Consider the following 19,015-nt stretch of genomic DNA (forward strand, 5'->3'; position numbering starts at 1 on the left):
ACAAACCTTCTCTGTTTATAATTTGGTTGTCAAAGGTGTTTAGTACAGCAACAGAAAACAGAAGGTTTGAGGTTGCCTGTTTGGTCAGAATTAGGGGTGTCCTGCCCCGTTCTCTGTCTCCCGCTGAGTTAAGCTCCCCAGTAGCTCTCCGAATCTGAATTTCCCGTCGTCGCTCTCCTCTGTGCCACACCCCTGTGTCTTCTCTCCAGGTGAGCAGTTGCAGGGTCCCTCGCTGCTGCTCTCTCCTCCCTCCCCTTGCTCTGTTCTCTACCATGGATCCTGTTTCTTCGTTAAAGTGTTCCTCATCCCTCTGTCACTACTGTACCAGAAATGTTGCTTTTCTCAGCCTGGCTTCTTCGGGCTCAGGGGAGGGTTCTTCATCTCAGCTCTCTCAGAAGCCCTGTCTAACCCACGGAAGTGTACGTACTCTCACATTCAATTAAATGTATATCCTTATGTATAATGTATATGGTAATACTTAGCTACATTAGAGTAGGAACTTTGTTCCTGAGCTTTTTTGCGAGCTCCTGAGTACTTTCCCCATATTTAATAGCTCTAGTTCAGCATTTGGTTTATATTTTTTTATGCCTTTATCCTTTTTAAAGCCTTTGTCTTATATCCTTGACCTTTTTTCGTTGAAACCCTTTACCAGAGGATAGCACATCTATTTCCCAAGCTCTTTACTTTTTTTTGTTGTTGATTTGTTTTTTGAGACAGAGTCTCACTATATTCTTGCTTGGACTGGAAATTCCTTTGTAGACCAGGCTGTCCTTGAACTCAGAGACACCTTCCTGCCTTTGCTTCCTGAGTTCCGGGGTTCATGGCGTAGGTCACCATGCCAGCCAAAACCCTAATTTTACAATGAGGTACCTTCCATTTCTTGCCAAGATATTTTAATATGTGTTATATAATATATACAATAACTAAGGTCCTACTTTTGAAACATGTTTTCATAGCCAGCTTTTCCCCTCCTTTTCCAAGCCATGTCCCTGAGGCTACGCCCTGGCCTTCCTGTTCCGGGTAGTCCACTCTGGTCAGTTGTCTGGTGGCTTCCATTAGCATAGCTACAGATGCTTACTCATCCCCTGACTTTTTATATAGCTGACAACATGGATGACCTTTGGAAGAAACTATGTGAAATGAAGTATAATAAAGAAGGACGTATTGTGTGATTTCCTCTTACATCGAGTACCTACTGTAGTCAGATTTCTAGTGACAGAAAGTAAAACAGTACAGCCAAGGCCCTCAGGAGTTAAAGGGAGTTATTTGTATTAAACAAATGTAAGTTTTATTTTGGATGATGGAGTTGTCTGGAATGGATAATGGTACTGTCTGCACAGCCATACAAGTGTACTTAGTGCCACTAAACTGTCCACGTAATATAGTAAGTCTAAGCATCTACTGCAAGGACAATAACAGAGAACTCTACCAAAGTCACCCATCATCAAATCACTATAACGCAGATTGATGGTTGCCTAGAGCAGTGCATGTGTGGGTTGATTATCTTACCAGCCAGATTGCTCTTAGTCTCCCTCACTTAGCAGCTCTCAGAACGCAGAAGGAGAAGAATGATACAGAAAATCCAGCTCCGTGTAGCAATGATCCTAAGAGCAAATGCTCAGTTCTGACTGAGATGTGAATGTGGTTCCTGATGACTAGACCTTGTATGAAAAGTTTACACTGGAGCATTAAGAACCTCAGTGTTCATTGGTTACAGGCACAGCCCGGCTGCTCTGGCACACTGTCTGGTTTCTGGTGACTTGGCTGTTTTGCTGGGCGAGCTAACCTTATCAGTATTTGTTAATAGTGCTCCAGTCTCCTCTTGTGGCCACAGTTACCAAACATGGCAGCACTTTGCAGGCGTGTACCCCTGGGTGTGGACTCCGATCTCTCCCGGACCGTGGCCGCAGTCTGGTCAGGACAGGTGTATAACTTGTCTCCTTCCATTTCCTTGCAGTTCCACCACTCTGACTGCCTTTCAACGTGGCTGCTTCATTTCATCGCCGCTAACTACCTCATATTCAGCCAAAAGCCCGAATTTCAGGACCTTTCAGGTAGACTGCTGATTTCTGTTTTGGAAAGAAGCCTTTGTTTGAGGTTTGAGATGTAATTACTAAGAAACAGCTGCTGCTCTAACATAAAAACACAAATGTGATGTTAGACACGTCCTTTCAATTCTGCTGTGTAATCGAGGACTCTCTCACATACAGTCACCTGTGTCGCATGACCAGTTTGACCTGTTACACAAGAAGCTTCTAATGATTATTTTATAGTGCCCATTCATTTTTAATTGGTTTTTTATGGTAGGAGAGTTAGGGTGAGTGTCCTCAGGTGCCACTTGGCTATAATAAATGAGACTTTAGTTTTAGCTACTTAAATCAATCGGGAAGAAAATTTAAACAACGTGTTTAATTTTTTTCTTTTCATAGAAATATAAATAGTTTATTATTTACAATATGTCACCTTTAATACTTAGAGAATCTGTATGTACATATCTACATAGGAACTTTTGAATAACAGTTTTTTATTGACCAAATATTTATGTATCTTGCCAGTTGGAAGTAATTAGACTATAATTTTTAAGGTAAAAGATAAGGATTAAAATGAGTCAGCCAGGCATGGTAATGCAAGCTTTTAATCCCTGCTCTTGGAAGTAGAGGCAATAGGATCCTGGTTCAAGACCAGTCTTAACTCCATAGTGAACAGGTAGAGATTCCTATAACTGCCTAGTAGGAAAGGAAGCAAAGGTAGAGTGTTTGTCAGAGGGAGCGGTCAGACAAGCAGCGTTGGTGCGGAGGGAAATGAGTAATGGACAAGGACCTGGAGGAATGCCTAGCCAAGGACAGGGAGATCTCCTCCGAGATGTCTGAGGGGCTTTTGGGTGGCACAGAGAGAGTAGGGGGGAAGGGGTAAGTGCAGGGTGGTTGAACCTGAGAACAGAAAATCAAAAGGCTGAATCTACAGCTCTTGGGCTCCTCTCTGTCTTATCTGTGCCGTGTCTTAGTGCTAATGTACAAGACATAAAGACGCTCTTGGCCTCTTGGCCTCATTCTGCTCCACATATTGACATGGAAACATGGAATCCAGGATTCTTACAGTTGGCTTTTGACAGATTCAGCCAGGAACAATGTGCCTATTGTCAGCCTGTCCCCTAGCATGGCACTCAGCTGTTAAGACAGTAGTATAATATAATCAAACCAAAGCCAACTGCAGGTATCATTCACCCTGCATTTTGCAAGAAAAAACAAACAAACAACTGAGCTTATTTCATAAAGAGAAGATGTGCTCTGCTTGCTCCAGGTACAAAGAGCATTAGGCTGTCCCTTAAGACATTAATTGAGCTGCATTTTGACTCTAGAGTTACTGTGACTGTCACCTTAGGTCACCACAATTGTAAAAGAATAAGATTATTTTCTTTCCACTCATGTGGATGTATGAGCTACCTGGAGTATAAATAATTACAGCCTTGGGAGAAAGACTGTGTAATTTCTGTTATTAGTATTATTAGCCCTTACTTATACAATTGCCTATAAAATGTGCAATGCCCAGTGGCAAATCAGAGGAGCAGGGTGCCCTCTGAGAAGCCGTATAAGACACAAGTGCTGTCTGTGGCAGGGATCAGTCTTGCCCTTGGGTGGGAACTGAGAGTTCATATCTTTGGCACCTGTGGTATGGTTCTCCTTAGCAGAGGAAGAAGTCCTCTGGGTAACAGAGCATTATGAAATACACTAAATCAGTGGTTATGAACTGGCAACCTCTGACTCCAGTCAGGTCTACCAGGGTTGATTTTTTTTTCAACCACCATTTAAAATTGTGTTTTTGTATAGTACTTCCATTTAAAATCTCCAGGAGAAAATCTGAAAGATTTGGATACCCTGAGTCTATTTTTCTCCTGGGAAAGCCTGGAGCTAGGCAGTGGCTACCAGTACAGGGGACATGTGCTGCCCACCAAAGGGGACATGTCCTCTCCAAAGGGCTGGAGTCTTCTCTCCTTTCAGTGGTGATTTTATACCCAGCCCCTTCCCATCTGCTTGGGGTTGGGAAATTCCTGTCATGTCCTTTACAGCTTCCTTGTGGAACTGGTCTTTGTCAGCTTTAGACACCCGATTGTCACTAGAATCCTACCAATTGGCTCTCTTGACAGCACTCTTTTTCTTAGTGTTCGTTTTTATTTTTCTCTTCTTAAAAATGGGGTATGTGCGTCTTGGGTTGGCTTATATTTTGCTTTCTAGCCAAGGTTTGAACTCCTAACCTCCCGGCCTCTGCCCCCCAAGTGCTGGGATTAAAGTCGTATCCACCACATGCAGTTTGGAGTTGTCTTTAAAAAGTCATCTTAGCTTCCTTATGAAGCAGAGAGAACCGGCTTCCCTGAGCAGGTGGCTTTTCTGCTGTCATTTAGATCCTGTAACTAGGACCTTGTTAACCCTCATGCCCGTGAAGTTAAACAGCAGGTGATGAAATCAAACTAAGTAGAATGAAATGCAAAAGCATACGGAATGGGAGGATCCCCAAACCCTTCAATGTTTAAAGTACTAGGTGTGTCAGAGGCAGGATGGAGCCTGGGGCCTCAACAGTGGAATTAGTAAATGTTGACTAAAGAGCTTTGGTAGGCCTCCCTCCAATCAGTGGAGACAACCTGTACAGAAAATGGGAAGCAGAAAATCCAAACCCAAAGAGTCACCGATTTGTAGACTCTGGGTGTAGCTAGCTTGGGGTGAGAGCCTGGACTGGAACACAGGTTTCTATGAAAGTGGATCCAGAGTGCACAGTGTACAGGGAGGCTAGAAGAGCAAGCCTGAAGACCAAGAACTTACAGTATGGCAGACTTTGGAGCATAGGTAATAACATCGGGATGAGTAGATTAGCTAGTTGACTGTGAATGGATAGGAAGTATAGTTAGGAATACTTTATAGAGTTTGAAAGATCAGGTTATCCATAAGGAAAAAATGAATTTCTTATCTCCAGTAAAAACAAAAGTTTTATTGAAGTAGAAAAGGAAAGCAGTCAAATACTACTTGGTGGGACAGTGCATGTCATCACAAATTGTATTCTGGTAAAAATCCTGATGGCTTCTTTTGCCCAGATTCTAAGTGATTCTTGAAGGCTGTGGGAAGGATGCGGGATATAACAGACTGAGCTCCTCTGTAACAGCAACCGATCATTTGTATTTCATCTTGACAAAAAAATAAAGTATATGCAGTTAACTTGTTTCCCCTTAACATTTTAGTGGAAGAACGAAGTTTCGTTGAAAAGCACAGATGGCCATCAAACATGTACTTGAAGCAGCTGGCGGAGTACAGGAAGTATATCCACTCCCGGAAATGTCGCTGTTTAGTCATGTGACCTGAGCTTTTGTATACATACACTTTTTTATTATTATGAAGAATGGGTAACTCTGGGTTCCAGTAAAATTCTTATAACTAAATCAGTATGGTATTTAAAAAAAAAAATCACCATGTAGCTTATTAGCTGTCTTTGAAGAACTGTGGTGGTCTTAAAAGGGAGCATAGTCTGCAGACTTGAGTGCTTCACCTAGAATATAGAACTGTTGGACAGGGGCTTCTCCTGTAGGCTGTCCCATCACTTTAACAACACTAAGACCTGTCCTAGCTAAGAGATGTTTAATTTGTAAAAAATCATCTAGGATAAATACAAAAATTTCATCATGTCTGACTGATTGCTCTGCTAAAAGAAGGGCCATTTACAAGCCACGAGTGACTGTGGAATTCTGGGGAGTGCCAACCAGTGTGGCATGAAGTTGTAGGAATAGAAATTTGCCACATAACAGTTGGCTCCAGTTCTGAGAGTGTTTAAATGAATACAATGAAAAACAGCTGCCCCATCTGGACCATCTAACCACATCTGCCTGTCAGTCAGCCACAAACCTAATCAGGGCTGGTTATTACTTCAGTGTAACCCTCTGGATTCTCCATGCTCCCACCTTAGAAAGGTGGCTTAGTGCTCTGCAAGTGCAGTTGTTAAATTCCTAAAAATGTTTGAAGAAGGGCCCCATGTTTTCACTTTGCACTGGCTCCCTGAAATTATGTGTATTTCCTATGAGGAAAATGCTATTTTTTTTTTCCAGACAGGGTTTCTCTGTGTAACAGCCTTGGCTGTCCTGGAACTCGCTTTGCAGACTAGGCTGGCCTCAAACCTACAGAAATCTGCCTGCCTCTGCCTCCAGAGTGCTGGGATTAAAGGTGTGCGCCACCATACCTGGCTGAAAATGCTTTTCTCTTATTCAAACCTCACTCCAAAGAGTGAAAAGCAGAAGAGTCTCTGATACCAGGAGAGCAGAGTGGAGGTTCCCACCTTTGGGGAAACTTGTACTGCCTAGAGCCTCCACAGTGACCACTCCTGGCAGAAAGAAATGTTTTTGGTTGGCTTTGGGGCACTAGCTCACTTCTGACTCTATCCCAGAAGAGCAGATACTTTCTTGATCAATATGTGAAGCCAGGAAATTGATAAGAGTGAGTGAGTAGCCTGACTATAATACACAGTTATAAAGATAATCACAGGAAAAGATGCCTAATAGAAACTTCGTTACAAAAGCTTAAGAATTCTTTCTTTTAACTGTATCTGTTAAGATTAGGATGGCAGTGGCTTGAATTGAGTACTTTGCAAGGACTGAAATTAATTATGAAAAAATGAATGAAAATGAATTGGCAAAGCCACCTAGGAAGGTAAAAGAAAGGATGCAAATCAAAGACCTAGATGTAGAGACAGTGTCACTCAGATGGCCAAGTTAGTTCTCTCATATTACATGTTTGCAGAAATGATTCTGTAAGATGCACAAAAGCTTGGGCATGGAAAAATGGATTACTATTAGTGCTAACACCATGGCATCTGTAATTTAGTACTGGGATATATTTTTCTAATTTCCAGTGATTTAATATGCATATTCCCCAGCTTTTCAAAAGTCTGATTCAACTGTCTTACCCTGTCGTGTTAGGGTTGCATACAGAAAGCCCTTTATGCACACCACTACTGTCAGAGTAAAGGGAATAATTCCTGTGGCCAGAATCCGAAGAAAGCTCATTTAATTGTGCTGTGCCAATGAAGATGACTGGAATGCATTTTGGTTTTTGTGTTTTAATGACTTGAGTTGCACAGCTATTGGCATATCTCATTTGGTGGCTTAGCACTGTAAAGAACAGACTAGTGTAGATACCTACCAGTTCCTTTGCGATTTTAGATCCAGTGGTAGCCTTTTGATACTTGAAAGCATATGCTCATCGTCTGTGCTAATCACAGCATTTAAAATTCTAAAATTTTAGGATATTGAAAAATAGGAGTTGAAAAACAAAGCATTTTCTTGGAAATACTATTTTAACTTTTAAATAGATCACAACTAGTTCCTCTGGGGTGTTTCTCATGAGTGGGAGTTGACTTTGGAAATGGGTGGTCTCGAGTGTTTATTCTGGAAGTTTTTCACTAACCTGTGAGAGTGACTGGGGCAGCCATGTTTCAGAATATAAATGAGTTCTTAAGCACATTTGAATACAGATCCCTCAGGACTATTGAATTCACTCAATTGGAAGTGATGAGAAATTTCAAATACTTAAAATGATCGTGGCTAAATTAGTGCTGGTTTTGAGTGTTGTTTTCCAATCAAAGGATTATTTCTAGATGGGTATATGCTTTGTTGCACAATTTCTGCTTCCACATATTTACCAAGCATTTTAGTGAGAGAGGACAATGTGTAGTGGTAGAACTAAGAGCCTCGTTCAGGGCCAGGTTTGCATCCTATGTGCATTCTTTGTGTGCTGCTGGCTACTTCCTCCCTGTCCTACTGCAGGGGTCTAGATTTCTAATAGACAGCACTGGCATTGTGACTGAAGCCCACCCCTGTACAAGCCGTGCTGGGGCTTCATACTGCATACTAGAAGACTGAGGAATCAGATGAATTTGAATTCCAAGATGGCCAAACATTTCAACTGTAATTTTACAGATGACACTACACTGATCTAGCCAATTAGGTTTAAAATGTCTTCAAAAATTACTTTATTTTATTTAAAGCATCTGTTTAATTCAACTTTTAATCAGATTTTTCAAAGGGTATGTATGTATTTTAATATAGCCTGACCTGAATTTATATGTTTTTAGCTTTAGTATTTAATGTTTTATAACAAATAAACCATTTTTAAAAAAACAAATTTAATGAAGTTTTCTGTAGTTATTTCCACTCTGAGTATTAAATTGCTAAAGTGATTTTGGGAATATTTAATTTCTCAAGCACAATTATGCTTTTGTTTTTTAATTAATTTATGTATATTTTTTTAATTAAATTATGTATACAGTGTTCTGCTTTCGTATATCCCTTCAGGCCAGAAGAGGGAGCCAGATCTCATTACAGATGGTTGTGAGCCACCATGTGGTTGCTGGGAATTGAACTCAGGACCTCTGGAAGAACAGCCAGTGCTCTTAACCTCTGAGCAATCTCTCCAGCCCCGCACAATTACGTTTTATAAACAATTCCCATTGTGTATAAAATCCTGAGCATGGCTAGTGTTATAGATGACTCGTAGATGTGAAATGATATAAGAAGATCGCACCAACTTTCACTTCTGCTTAAAGGATAAAATAAACTCATAGCAAGGTAACTACCTCTATCCAGAAAAGCCTTTTCATAATGATTTAACACAAAACCTGCAGATTGGAGTGTTGGCTGGGCCAAGAGTTTATGATATGGAGACCTGTGTAGTAAAGGAATAAGAATTTGCAGCTTCCTAGGTCTGAGGAACCCAGATAGAGGAAAGAACAGCAGCCAAGCACGGGGGCTTGTTGTGTGCCGTGTGCTGAAGCCCCTCTGCAGAAGAACTGCCTGTAAAGCCTGCTCAGTCACCAAGGGCTCCCTGGCACCTGTGAAGTTATACTCCTAACAGAAACCTGATCTAGGAACACTGCTTCCTGCAAGGTCTCCTATGGCCCATAGAAGAACTAGGTACACACATTCCCAGCAAGGGCTTTGGTAAGCCAGGCCTGCCTTCTCTGCCTGAATACTCCTCTCAAGCAAAATGTGTCCCATCTTGATATCTTGTCCTGTTCATTCCGATTATCTGTATTCTTCATACTATATACTCTTTCTGTCCCTTGGGTTAGGTTCCCTAATGCAAAATCTTGTCATATCCAAGACAACTCAATTTAAACAGCATTTACTTTTGCCTTCTGTGACTCTCCCATATCACCTCCTGGAGGACTAGCCTCCAGGTAGCTCAGGGCTCAAAGGGAAATCCACAACAGTGGTACAAACTTTTTTATCTGAGGGGGTTGGAAAAAAGACACTCACACACTCTCTTGATGGTTTCCTTCTTTATTATCCTTTGTTCTTCCATATTCTTTCTGTGCTCTTTCTACTGTATACTTTTCCTCTACAGCTTACATACCACAACAAATTCTTTCAGGCAATGCAGGAATTGCAATGTGGTTACATTCCATTTTTCAAGTGAATGATTGCAATGAATACTGATAAAAACATGTTTTTCGTCTTCCTTGCATGACTAAACATTTTACATATTACAGGTGAAAAATAAATTATCTTAAGAACCCACATCCATTCACACCCAAGCAACCTGTTATAGGTTGACCAAGTGGGCAAGCAGGATATTCTTCTCAGTCAGGTCTTCTCCTGGCTGGCTGCAGCTGTGCAGTTACAAAGAAGGGCCAATCACTTTATTACTTACCCTGAATGGTAATCTTATAAGGAATCACAAACCTAAATTTTGAATATATGAAAAAGAATTAGTTAGCTCTACTTTAAATCTTTGGGGTGTGTACCTACTCATCAATACTTTTTTATATCAGGAGATTGAGGGCAAAAATGGGTACAAGAAATTAATCATCATCTTTGGTCATCAACCAATCCTAGCTAGAAAAGTGTGTCAGCTAGTAATAATTGGGCTGCTTCGTTCTTGTTACCTGACCTTAAAGAGTTCCACATTCAACTATGTACCTTTCTAAGACTTTAGATTATCTTCTTGGGTATTTCACTTCAAGCTCTTTGACAAAAACATCTTAGTCTATTATTTTCAAAGCTTTGTTTCAGCTGTAATGCACTCTGAAACCTGTGAAACACATCTCCCAACATTACAGTTAAATGAATGTAAGCTAGCTGGGCTAACTGGGACTCAATTGTTTTTCTTCATCATTAACCTAAGCCACAGTCTATGTGGCTCCTCAATAGGAACTCATGTGTTGTAGCAGAGGGACAGTTCCTTGTTTGTATTTTTAATCAAAACTCTATTTAAACTAACATTATTATTATCATTTAGACAGTACAGCTTAGGAAGAGATCTTCATAATAATCCACACAGGTAAAAATGCCCAGTAGAACTGGACGGGATAAACACAGTACACTGCAGAAAGTGGGGAGCTCCCCACACCCATTCTCACCATGCCAGATACCAGAGGAAGATGGCAGGGGCAACCATGTAAGGGCACAGCAGAAGCAAAAGGCATTCTGGGGTCCGTCACCTTGAATTTCAGTTGCCGCCTGCTGCTGCTCTGACACGGCCACCCACTGGCACTCCCAGGAAGAACCACTTACTTCCACGGTGCCTTTCCTTGTTATATATACCTCTGTTGTAGAACTTACAACATTGCTAGATAGCTGTTTGTCAGTGGTCTCTACTTGGGTGTTTCTTGAGGGCCAGGCCCATGTTTGGATTTATCTCCCTAACCCTCCCTCAGACAAAGGCCAGGCATAATTATGTATTATGTACTTAGTGATTATGCTGCCAGTGTGAGCCCAACTGCCTCTGAAAAGGCCAGATTGTCTGGAATGAACAATAATCACAGAATGAGAAATGGCAAGCATGCCCACACGTGGCCTTCTATTGGCTCTGTCAGGAATAGCTGGTCAGCCTGTGGGCCTGGTATTCAGGGTGAAGTTTCCCATGAATGCAAGATACAGAATGGAAACATGATACATGAAGAGCTATTGAGGGGCTACAGAGCACGCATAAATGAACTTCAAGATACCTCGGGTGGTAGACTGCCCTGTAAGTTGGGCAGGAGGATGAGGAGATGGAAAACATCTTATGGGATGTAACAAGTGGAGAAACACCCCCTTGTTATGTATGTAACACAACTGCTGCTTCAGCTGCATGCAAGGCTTTGGTGTCGCAAGGCAGCTTAGTGTCTCAGAACTTAGTTTTCTACACCTTAGTTACGGTTTAATGTTCAACAACAATCAACATTGGCTATCTTAAGCAGATAGCCTTCCTAGTTATTCCCATTTAAGAAAATCCCATGTAATTTAGTGCACACAGTCTGTTACGAGCTTACTTTAATACGCTTGCAGAGGCTGGATTTGCCCCTCCTCTGTTGACTTGCTCATTCTTATCCAGCCGAGTCCTGTTTCTTCTTGCCTTACTACCTGAGCCACACTAAAATGCTTTTGCTCTTAGTATTTATAGCTTCTAGGACTCCAGAGGGCAGGAGACCCCTCGCTGACCTGGCGTGATGATGACATCAGTGCCACAGTCTCACTCTATTTTCCGTTGTGTGTGTTCGATCACATTGTGTAAGAGGTCATTGATTTGCCTGGGGGCAAAGCTCAAAACAATATAAAAAGTAAATTTTGGAAAGTGGTGGAAACGAAGGGGGGGGGCAGCATGGGAAGCAGTAAGTCACAGAGAACAAGTAAGTCACGGAGGACATACCCCTGAGGAGTCTGTTGGGCCAAGGCACCTTTTCTCTCCTGCTAGCCCTCAGTGAGGTAAGCAGCTTTCAACACAGGCCCAAAGCAACAAAGCCAGGTGCGCCTGGACTGAAGCCCTGAGCCAGAGTGCTGATCTTGGGCGTCTCACAGCAATGCAAAGGTAACTGACATGGGGTTTATTTACATGAACACAAGTGAGTGAAAAGTGAACATTCTCGTCACTTCCAGAGTAGACCAGAATAGCAGCCTCACAAAGATGGCCACACCCTGCCACGGAGTTAATAATTTACTCTCCGAGGTCTCAGTGTATCACTCAGCCTTGCTTTCCCAGTGGTTCACAGCAGTGACCCCAAGGTGACCCTCTGAGGGATTATTAAAACATGGGCTGCTGGGCTTCGGTCTGAGCTGATAGTTTTGTTATCCAGGGTACGTCTAAGAGTGTGCATTGATGATACATTTCCAGGCAATGCTGACATAAGTGATTCCAGAATTTGAGAACCTAGGGAACAGACCATTGCAGTTCTCAGGTTGGCAGCACTGGGAGCAGCCTGCTCCGATAGGTCTCTCCTCACCCCCTATCCTGCCCCAGTTACAAGGGCCCGCCCCACCTCCACCATCAGTTAGCCTTGACTCCCAGATACGTGTCTCTCCTGTCTTTTGTTTTTCTGATTCTGCCTCACAAGCAATTGACCAAGGGCCTAGACTTCCCTACAGCATTGCCACTGGAGCAACTGCAGATTCCCCATTGTTGTGTAGGTGGAGGCTAGAGTCAAGGATTGGGTCGTGGTGGCCACACACACAGTCTCCTGCAGACCTTCCTTAAAATTGTTTCTTGACCTTCTCATGGTATCTCTGGACTTACTCTGAGTGCTGGGTTTTTTTACTTTTCTGCCCCATATTCTCTACTAATGTAAAATTAAACCCAGCAAGTTGTCTTTGTTAGATGTATTTGGTGTGTGTGTGTGTGTGTGTGGGTGTGGGTGTGTGTGTATCTATACTTGTGTGAGTTTATGGGCACCACATACATATAGGAGTCTGCCAGAAGATGATGGCAGATTCCCTGCAATCTGAGTTACAAGTGATTGTAAGCCACTGTGTGGTGGTGGCAATCAAACTTGGATCCTCTGAAAGTGCAGTGAACACTCTCAACTACTGAGCCATCTCTCCAGCCCCAAGAAAGGCCTTAAAACCAGTCTCATAAGCTGGTGTTCTGTATTTGAGGCAGTCTTGATGTGCAGCCCTGAGTGGCATGAAACTTGATATGTAGACCAGGCTGGCCTTGAACTTAATGATCCTCCTCACTCTGTTTCTGAGGTGCTGGGATTACAGATACATACCATTACACCTGGATTCTAGATGCTTGGTTTTCTAATTTACAGTACCTTCCTTTGAGGGTGAACTGCTAGAGAAGTGGACATTTTGGTCTCAATTACCAACTGTGGTGGTTTGAATGAGAATGGCCCCCATAGGCTCATATATTTTACTGTCTGGTCCCTAGTTGTTAGAACTGTTTTGAGAAGGATTAAGAGATGTGTCACCAGCAGTGAGCTTTGAGTTTTCAAAATCCCATGCCTGGCCCTGACTGGCTCTCTATGCCTCCAACTTGCAGACAAAATGTAAGATCTTAGCTATTGCTCCAGCACCATGCCTTCCTGCCTCCTACCATACCCCCTTTACAGTGGTCGTGGACTAACTGTCTGAAACTGTAAGCAAGCCTCCAGTTAGATGTTTTAAGTTGCCTTGTCTTCACAGCAATAGAAAGTAGCTAGGACACTCACTACAGTCCCCCAAGAGACCACCACCCAGATTTCAGTAACAGTGATGAAGGCTGATAGCAATGCTGCAGGACCAGAAAGCAAGAATCCAGACAGTTTCCTTGGCAATAATTAAATTGTGAAGATGACTGTTTAAATGTCAATAGATGCTACTAACTATTGCCTGGATGCTTTTCTAAGCTGCATGTCACCACCAGCAAGAACCAAATTTCTCATAAGCCTCACAGTTTCTAATAAATATGGAAAGAAAGATGGTCTTATGTGGAGCCTTTTAGGCACCAGAGGTTCCTAAGCAGCTCTGGGACACCAGTCTGGACTTACTTATTGCTGTGTATGTCTCTTAGTACCAAAACAGAAGTTGCTTAATAAATGTCTACTGACTATAATGGAACACAGTTGGTTAACTGTACCAAGCTTTCTCTTTTAGGCCACCAACCAGCTCCTAAATCATGACACAGAGACTTAATATTAGTTATGAATGCTTGACCTAGCTTAGGCTCATTTCTTGCTAGCTCTTATAACTTAACCTGTTTCTCTTCATCTACATTTTGCCTTGGGGCTTTTTTTTTCTTTTTTCTTTTCTTTTCTTTCTTTCTTTCTTTTTTTTTTAATTTTTCGAGACAGGGTTTCTCTGTGTAGCTTTGAGCCTTTCGTGGATCTCGCTCTGTAGACCAGGCTGGCCTCAAACTCACAAAGATCCACCTGCCTCTGCCTCCCGAGTGCTGGGATTAAAGGTGTGTGCCGCCACCTGACGCCTTGGGGCTTTTTACCTATCTCTCTTCCCTTCCTTCCTTCCTTCCTTCCTTCCTTCCTTCCTTCCTTCCTTCCTTCCTTCCTTCCTTCTTTCTTTCTTTCTTTCTTTCTTTCTTTCTTTCTTTTTTTCTTTCTGTATATCTTACTTTGCTGCTGTTTCTATGTCTGGCTGGAGGCTGCCTGGCTGGCCCTGGCTGTATCCCTCTCTTGCTTCCTCATTCTCTTCCCTCCCCTCCCCTCCCCTCCCTCCCCTCCCCTCCCCTCTCCTCTTCTCTTCTCATTCCCTCTTCTTCCCTTGAGCCTAGATTCTTCCTCCTATTTATTCTCTCTGCCCACCAGCCCTGCCTATCCTTCTCCTGCCTAGCTATTGGCTGTTCAGCTTTTTAATGAGACCAATCAGATGCCTTAGGTGGGCAAGGTGAAACAGCAACACATCTTCTCATAATTAAACAAGTGCAGCATAAATAAATGTAACATATCCTTACATCTTTAAACAAATGCAACAGAAACAAATGTAACATACTGAAAGACCCTAACCCTTCAGGCTTACACCAACCCCAAGCCCCAGGAAATAAGAAACTAAAAATCTAGTTCCAAGGGCAAGCTGACTCAGCCACACTACTCAACCACCCCTGCCACAATGTAACAATGTAAAGATTTCTGTTAAGAGATGTGGTCAACTGTGACTGGGATAGTTCCAGGTGTTCCAGGAAGGACCACTGTGACCTTTGTGTAAACTCCACTCGCCCTGATACCCCCCTTGAGGTTTCAGGAAGAATGTACATGCGGACTTGACTGTACCCACTCTGTGATCAGGCCATGAAATTGTATGGGAATTGTAATCTTGTAGGTTTTGTGGGTTTTTCCTTTATAAGCCCTTATGGGGCTGCAGTAAGATGCGACTCTTGCTCTCAGGACAAGAGTTTGCCCATCTGTACAGATGCTTAAATAAAATCCTTGTGCTGTTGCATCAACTGGACTGGAGTCTGGGTTCTTGGGGTGCCTACTTGAGACCCTAAACTTTGGGGTCCAACAATACCTTTACACAGTCAAGTAATATTCCATAGCATAAACAAATGTAACATATCTTTACATAGTTAAATATTCCACAACAGTTAATGGGTAAACTAGCCAGGCTACTTGTCTCCAAGTTAAGGACTCTTACGTCCAAATGCCTCATTTTGCTTAGCACTCAGCAAACTTGACCAGGGAATTTAGGCTTAGACAAGGCACTAGGAATACTTGATATCAATGACACTATGAGGTCATGTCCTCATGGACTCAGAGGCAGGGCTTTCAATGGCAGCCAAGTGTGGAAAGCAGAGCATCGAAAGACATGCCAGGCACAGTATAGGGGGCCTTAGGGACCTCCGGCTTCCAAGAAGAGATATTTGCATGGACTCTATAGGTTAGTTAGGCCTGAGGAACTCAGAGAATTATTTTTTACTTCAACTTTATCATTTAGTGTGCTCTTACTGGGCCAGACATTTTGCATCTATCATTTTCCTTAAAAGAAATTACAATTATCCTGGAAGGGTGATTGAGCATGGGAATGATGAAGCCAGAGTAGGTTGGTGGAACCTACTCACCTTGATGTGCACCAGAGAGGGGAAGTGGCACTTCTCCTGAATTTGCTTCTTCATAAAATGAAACTAATAAAAATATTGACCTCATAGTATCATTGGAAGAATTAAACAAGATTATTAAGTCCTAACTTAATGCTTTGGACACTGCATAGACAGCATTCTGTATTTCTGCCATCAATACCATTATTACCATTATGTATTTCTGGCAATCCTGTGAGTCAGGGACAGACATTCTGTAACAAGAACAGTACATGATGGCCTAAAGCTATATTGTTAATAAATAACTGTAGAGGTCCCCGTGCTCAAAGATAAGCAGTAGGAAAACCGGAAAAGTTAAATATGCAGGGTGTCTCTTTAGTGAAAGAGATGGATAGCCTGTTTCCACCCAGAGGGCTAGGAATGAATGTGGTTTATAGCCTGGTGACCTCTGCATTATCTCTATGGCCAGGCTACATCTGGATCCCTTAGACTCTTAGAAACAGGAGTGGGGGTTGTTTTACAGCCTGGTGACCTTTGCGGTATTCTGTATGACCAAGACCACACCAGATCCTTCTCCAGACCCTTAAGATGTAACATATAGTCAATTTGAAAAACCCATATTGATGGAAGAGGTCACATAAACTTTAAAAAGAGTTTTAATGTAGTTATGCCTTAAGCTTTATTATATGCATGGGTTTGGGTTAAGTGACACCAGAAAACTTTATTCCAAATTGTGCTGTACTTAAATATGCCTAAAATAAACTGCTCGGTGCCAGATTCTAAAAGTTTAAGCCAACACTGGCTACTTGTGTTGAACCTGACTTCCTTCTTATCTCAGGCAAATCATTACTGCACTGGCCTTAGTGGTCACATATCCCCCTCGCCCATGATAGGACTGGGAAAAAAAATTCAAATTTGACTGTTGTAGAATATTATTTTAAGATGTGTTACATTTGTTTATGCTGTGGAACATTTGTTTAATGATGCAAAGATGTGTTGCATTCTTTTATGTTGCATTTGTTTAACTTTTTGAAGCTGTGTTACTTTGCCTGTCTAAAACACCTGATGATCTAATAGAGATTTGAGCATCCAATAGTGAGGCAGGAGAGAGGATAGGTGGGGCTGGCAGACAGAGAGAGCAGATAGAAGGAGAAAGATCAAGGAATGAAAAAAGTAGCGAGAGAACAAGGAGAGGAGGACACTAGGGGCCAGGAGTGAGAGTGAAGGGTAAGATACACAGAAGTAAGGAAGGAAAAAGCCCAGAGGCAAAAGGTAGATGGATAATTTAAGTTAAGAAAAGCTGGCTAAAAATAAGCTAAGCTAAGGCCGGTCATTCATAAGAAATAATAAGCCTCCGTGTGTTTTATTTGGGAGCTGGGTAGCAAGTCCCCCCACAAAGCAAAAGAGTAAAAAACAACCAATAACATTTTGGTGCCCCACATTGGGCACCAGATGAAACATTAATCTAGTTAATGTTTCTAATTAGCCTAATTAATGTTTATCAATTAAAAATCAGGAGTCAGATATCAGGGTAGGAACCTGAAAGATCAGAGAAGCAGGGAGCAGCCACCAGTTGTTCTGCCTCCACTGTTTCTCCATCCAAAAAGATCCTCTCTCAGCTCCATCTTACTCCTCTCTGTCTCTAGCCCTCCAAACCTCTATGGTTAATTTTGGCCGGCTAGTAGCTGGCTTTGCTCTCTGACTCCAAGAAAGCTTTATTTGTAAGAACACAATCAAAATACCACACAACATTTGACAAAAAAGGCCTATGTATCCCTACCAATCCAGAAACTGCCTCCATAGCATCCTAAGAGCAGTGTACAGTCATCCCACTAACCCTGAAATGGGTGACAACCATCTGTAATGAGATTTGGCACCCTCTTCTGTATACATAATAAATAAATGTTAAAAAAAACAAAAACAAAAACAAAAGCCATCTAAAACAAAAACCAAAACAAACCAAAAACCCAATGACAAAAAAAAAGTCAAAACAAAGTGGAACAAAAAGCCCACAAACAAACAAAACAAAACAAAAAACATGGAGGTTTATTTTGTGTTAGCCAACCCCTCGGGTGTGGGGCCCATTCTGCAGCTGTTATACCCAGTGGCACTCCATTGGAAAAAGCCATTTTCCCTTTGCTAGCAGCTACGCATTACAAATGGCTTCTTTGTAGGGGTCGAACCCTGTACCCACTCCCCCCACCCGGTGCTGGGCCCGTCGGTCCTGAACCTGTGCAGGCCCTGTGCATGCTGCCACAGTCTCTGTGAGTTCACATGTGTGTCAGTCCTGCGGTGTCTGCAAGACACTCTTTGGAGTCATCCACCACCTCTGCCTTCTATAATTTTTCTGCTTCCTTTTCTGCATAGATCCCTGAGCCTTGCTGGGAGAAGTTTGATGAAGACATCCCATTTAGGAGTGAGAGGGACAAAGTACTTTGTGTACATTGTCCAGTTGTGGGTCTCTCTGTTCATTCCCATCTACTACAGGCTCAGGAAGGCCTGCCAATTGACTTTTTGGGCCAGAAAGCACAGATCCCTTCTATGGGAAAACCTGAATAGAAAGCAGAGCAGTTACGTTTGTCTACACCTAGAAGCCTCAGGAGTTGGCTCTGTTGATGCACCTCGAACATTTAAGCTCTCTGTGCCTCTCTGTGACCCATCTTCAGATGGGAATACGTACTGACAATTAGCCTACAGGACTGCTATGAGGTCATGAGTGAAAACCTACGTAAAACTTGGAATGAAAGACAGGTGTGGTGGCTCACGTCTTAATCACTTGGGCTGAGGCAAGAAGATCGCAGACTTTGCTGGTCAGCTAGACTACAGGGTGAGACCTGAGGTGGTGGGGGACCTTGGCATGTGCTCGGCGTTTAGTGAGTAGCTGAGATGGGAAAGCTGGATCTGTGTGTTCAGTGCCATCATATGCAGGCTCTTATAGTCATCCCATTTCAGCTACTGAGGAGATTCCACATCCACTTCAAAAGTCTGAGAAACACTGCCCAAGATTCACCAGTCTGATGTCAGTTAAGAGTTTACTCTGCAGCCACTTGCTGGGTGCTGGTCTATGTGAGCAGGAAGCTGAAACCACCATCAGCCACTTCCTCCAGCTCCGAAGAAGGAGGGGTCACCCCTCTATGCGGTCCTGGATGTGTTGCTGTGCTCAGCTGAGGTAAGGGTGATGCTCAGAAGCCACAAGGCACACTGGGATTTCACAGACTAAAGATTATGAACTGATAATTGTGTGCATAAGGTCATGATAC

At 42.6% G+C, this 19,015-nt stretch overlaps 1 protein-coding gene across 1 annotated transcript in view; it reads left to right on the forward strand.

Annotated features, from left to right (window-relative positions):
- Rhobtb3 (Rho related BTB domain containing 3) overlaps window positions 1-8,161 on the forward strand; it is a 52,829-nt gene extending 44,668 nt beyond the window's left edge. Inside the window, 2 exon segments of the mRNA XM_028894023.2 lie at window positions 1,958-2,054; window positions 5,228-8,161. Of these exon segments, the coding sequence (XP_028749856.1) occupies window positions 1,958-2,054; window positions 5,228-5,343 (213 nt within the window). The 3' untranslated portion in view covers window positions 5,344-8,161.
- The last annotated feature ends 10,854 nt before the right edge of the window (window positions 8,162-19,015 follow it).

This window comes from Peromyscus leucopus, chromosome 15 (genome assembly GCF_004664715.2).
Source record: "Peromyscus leucopus breed LL Stock chromosome 15, UCI_PerLeu_2.1, whole genome shotgun sequence".
Lineage (NCBI taxonomy): Eukaryota > Metazoa > Chordata > Mammalia > Rodentia > Cricetidae > Peromyscus > Peromyscus leucopus.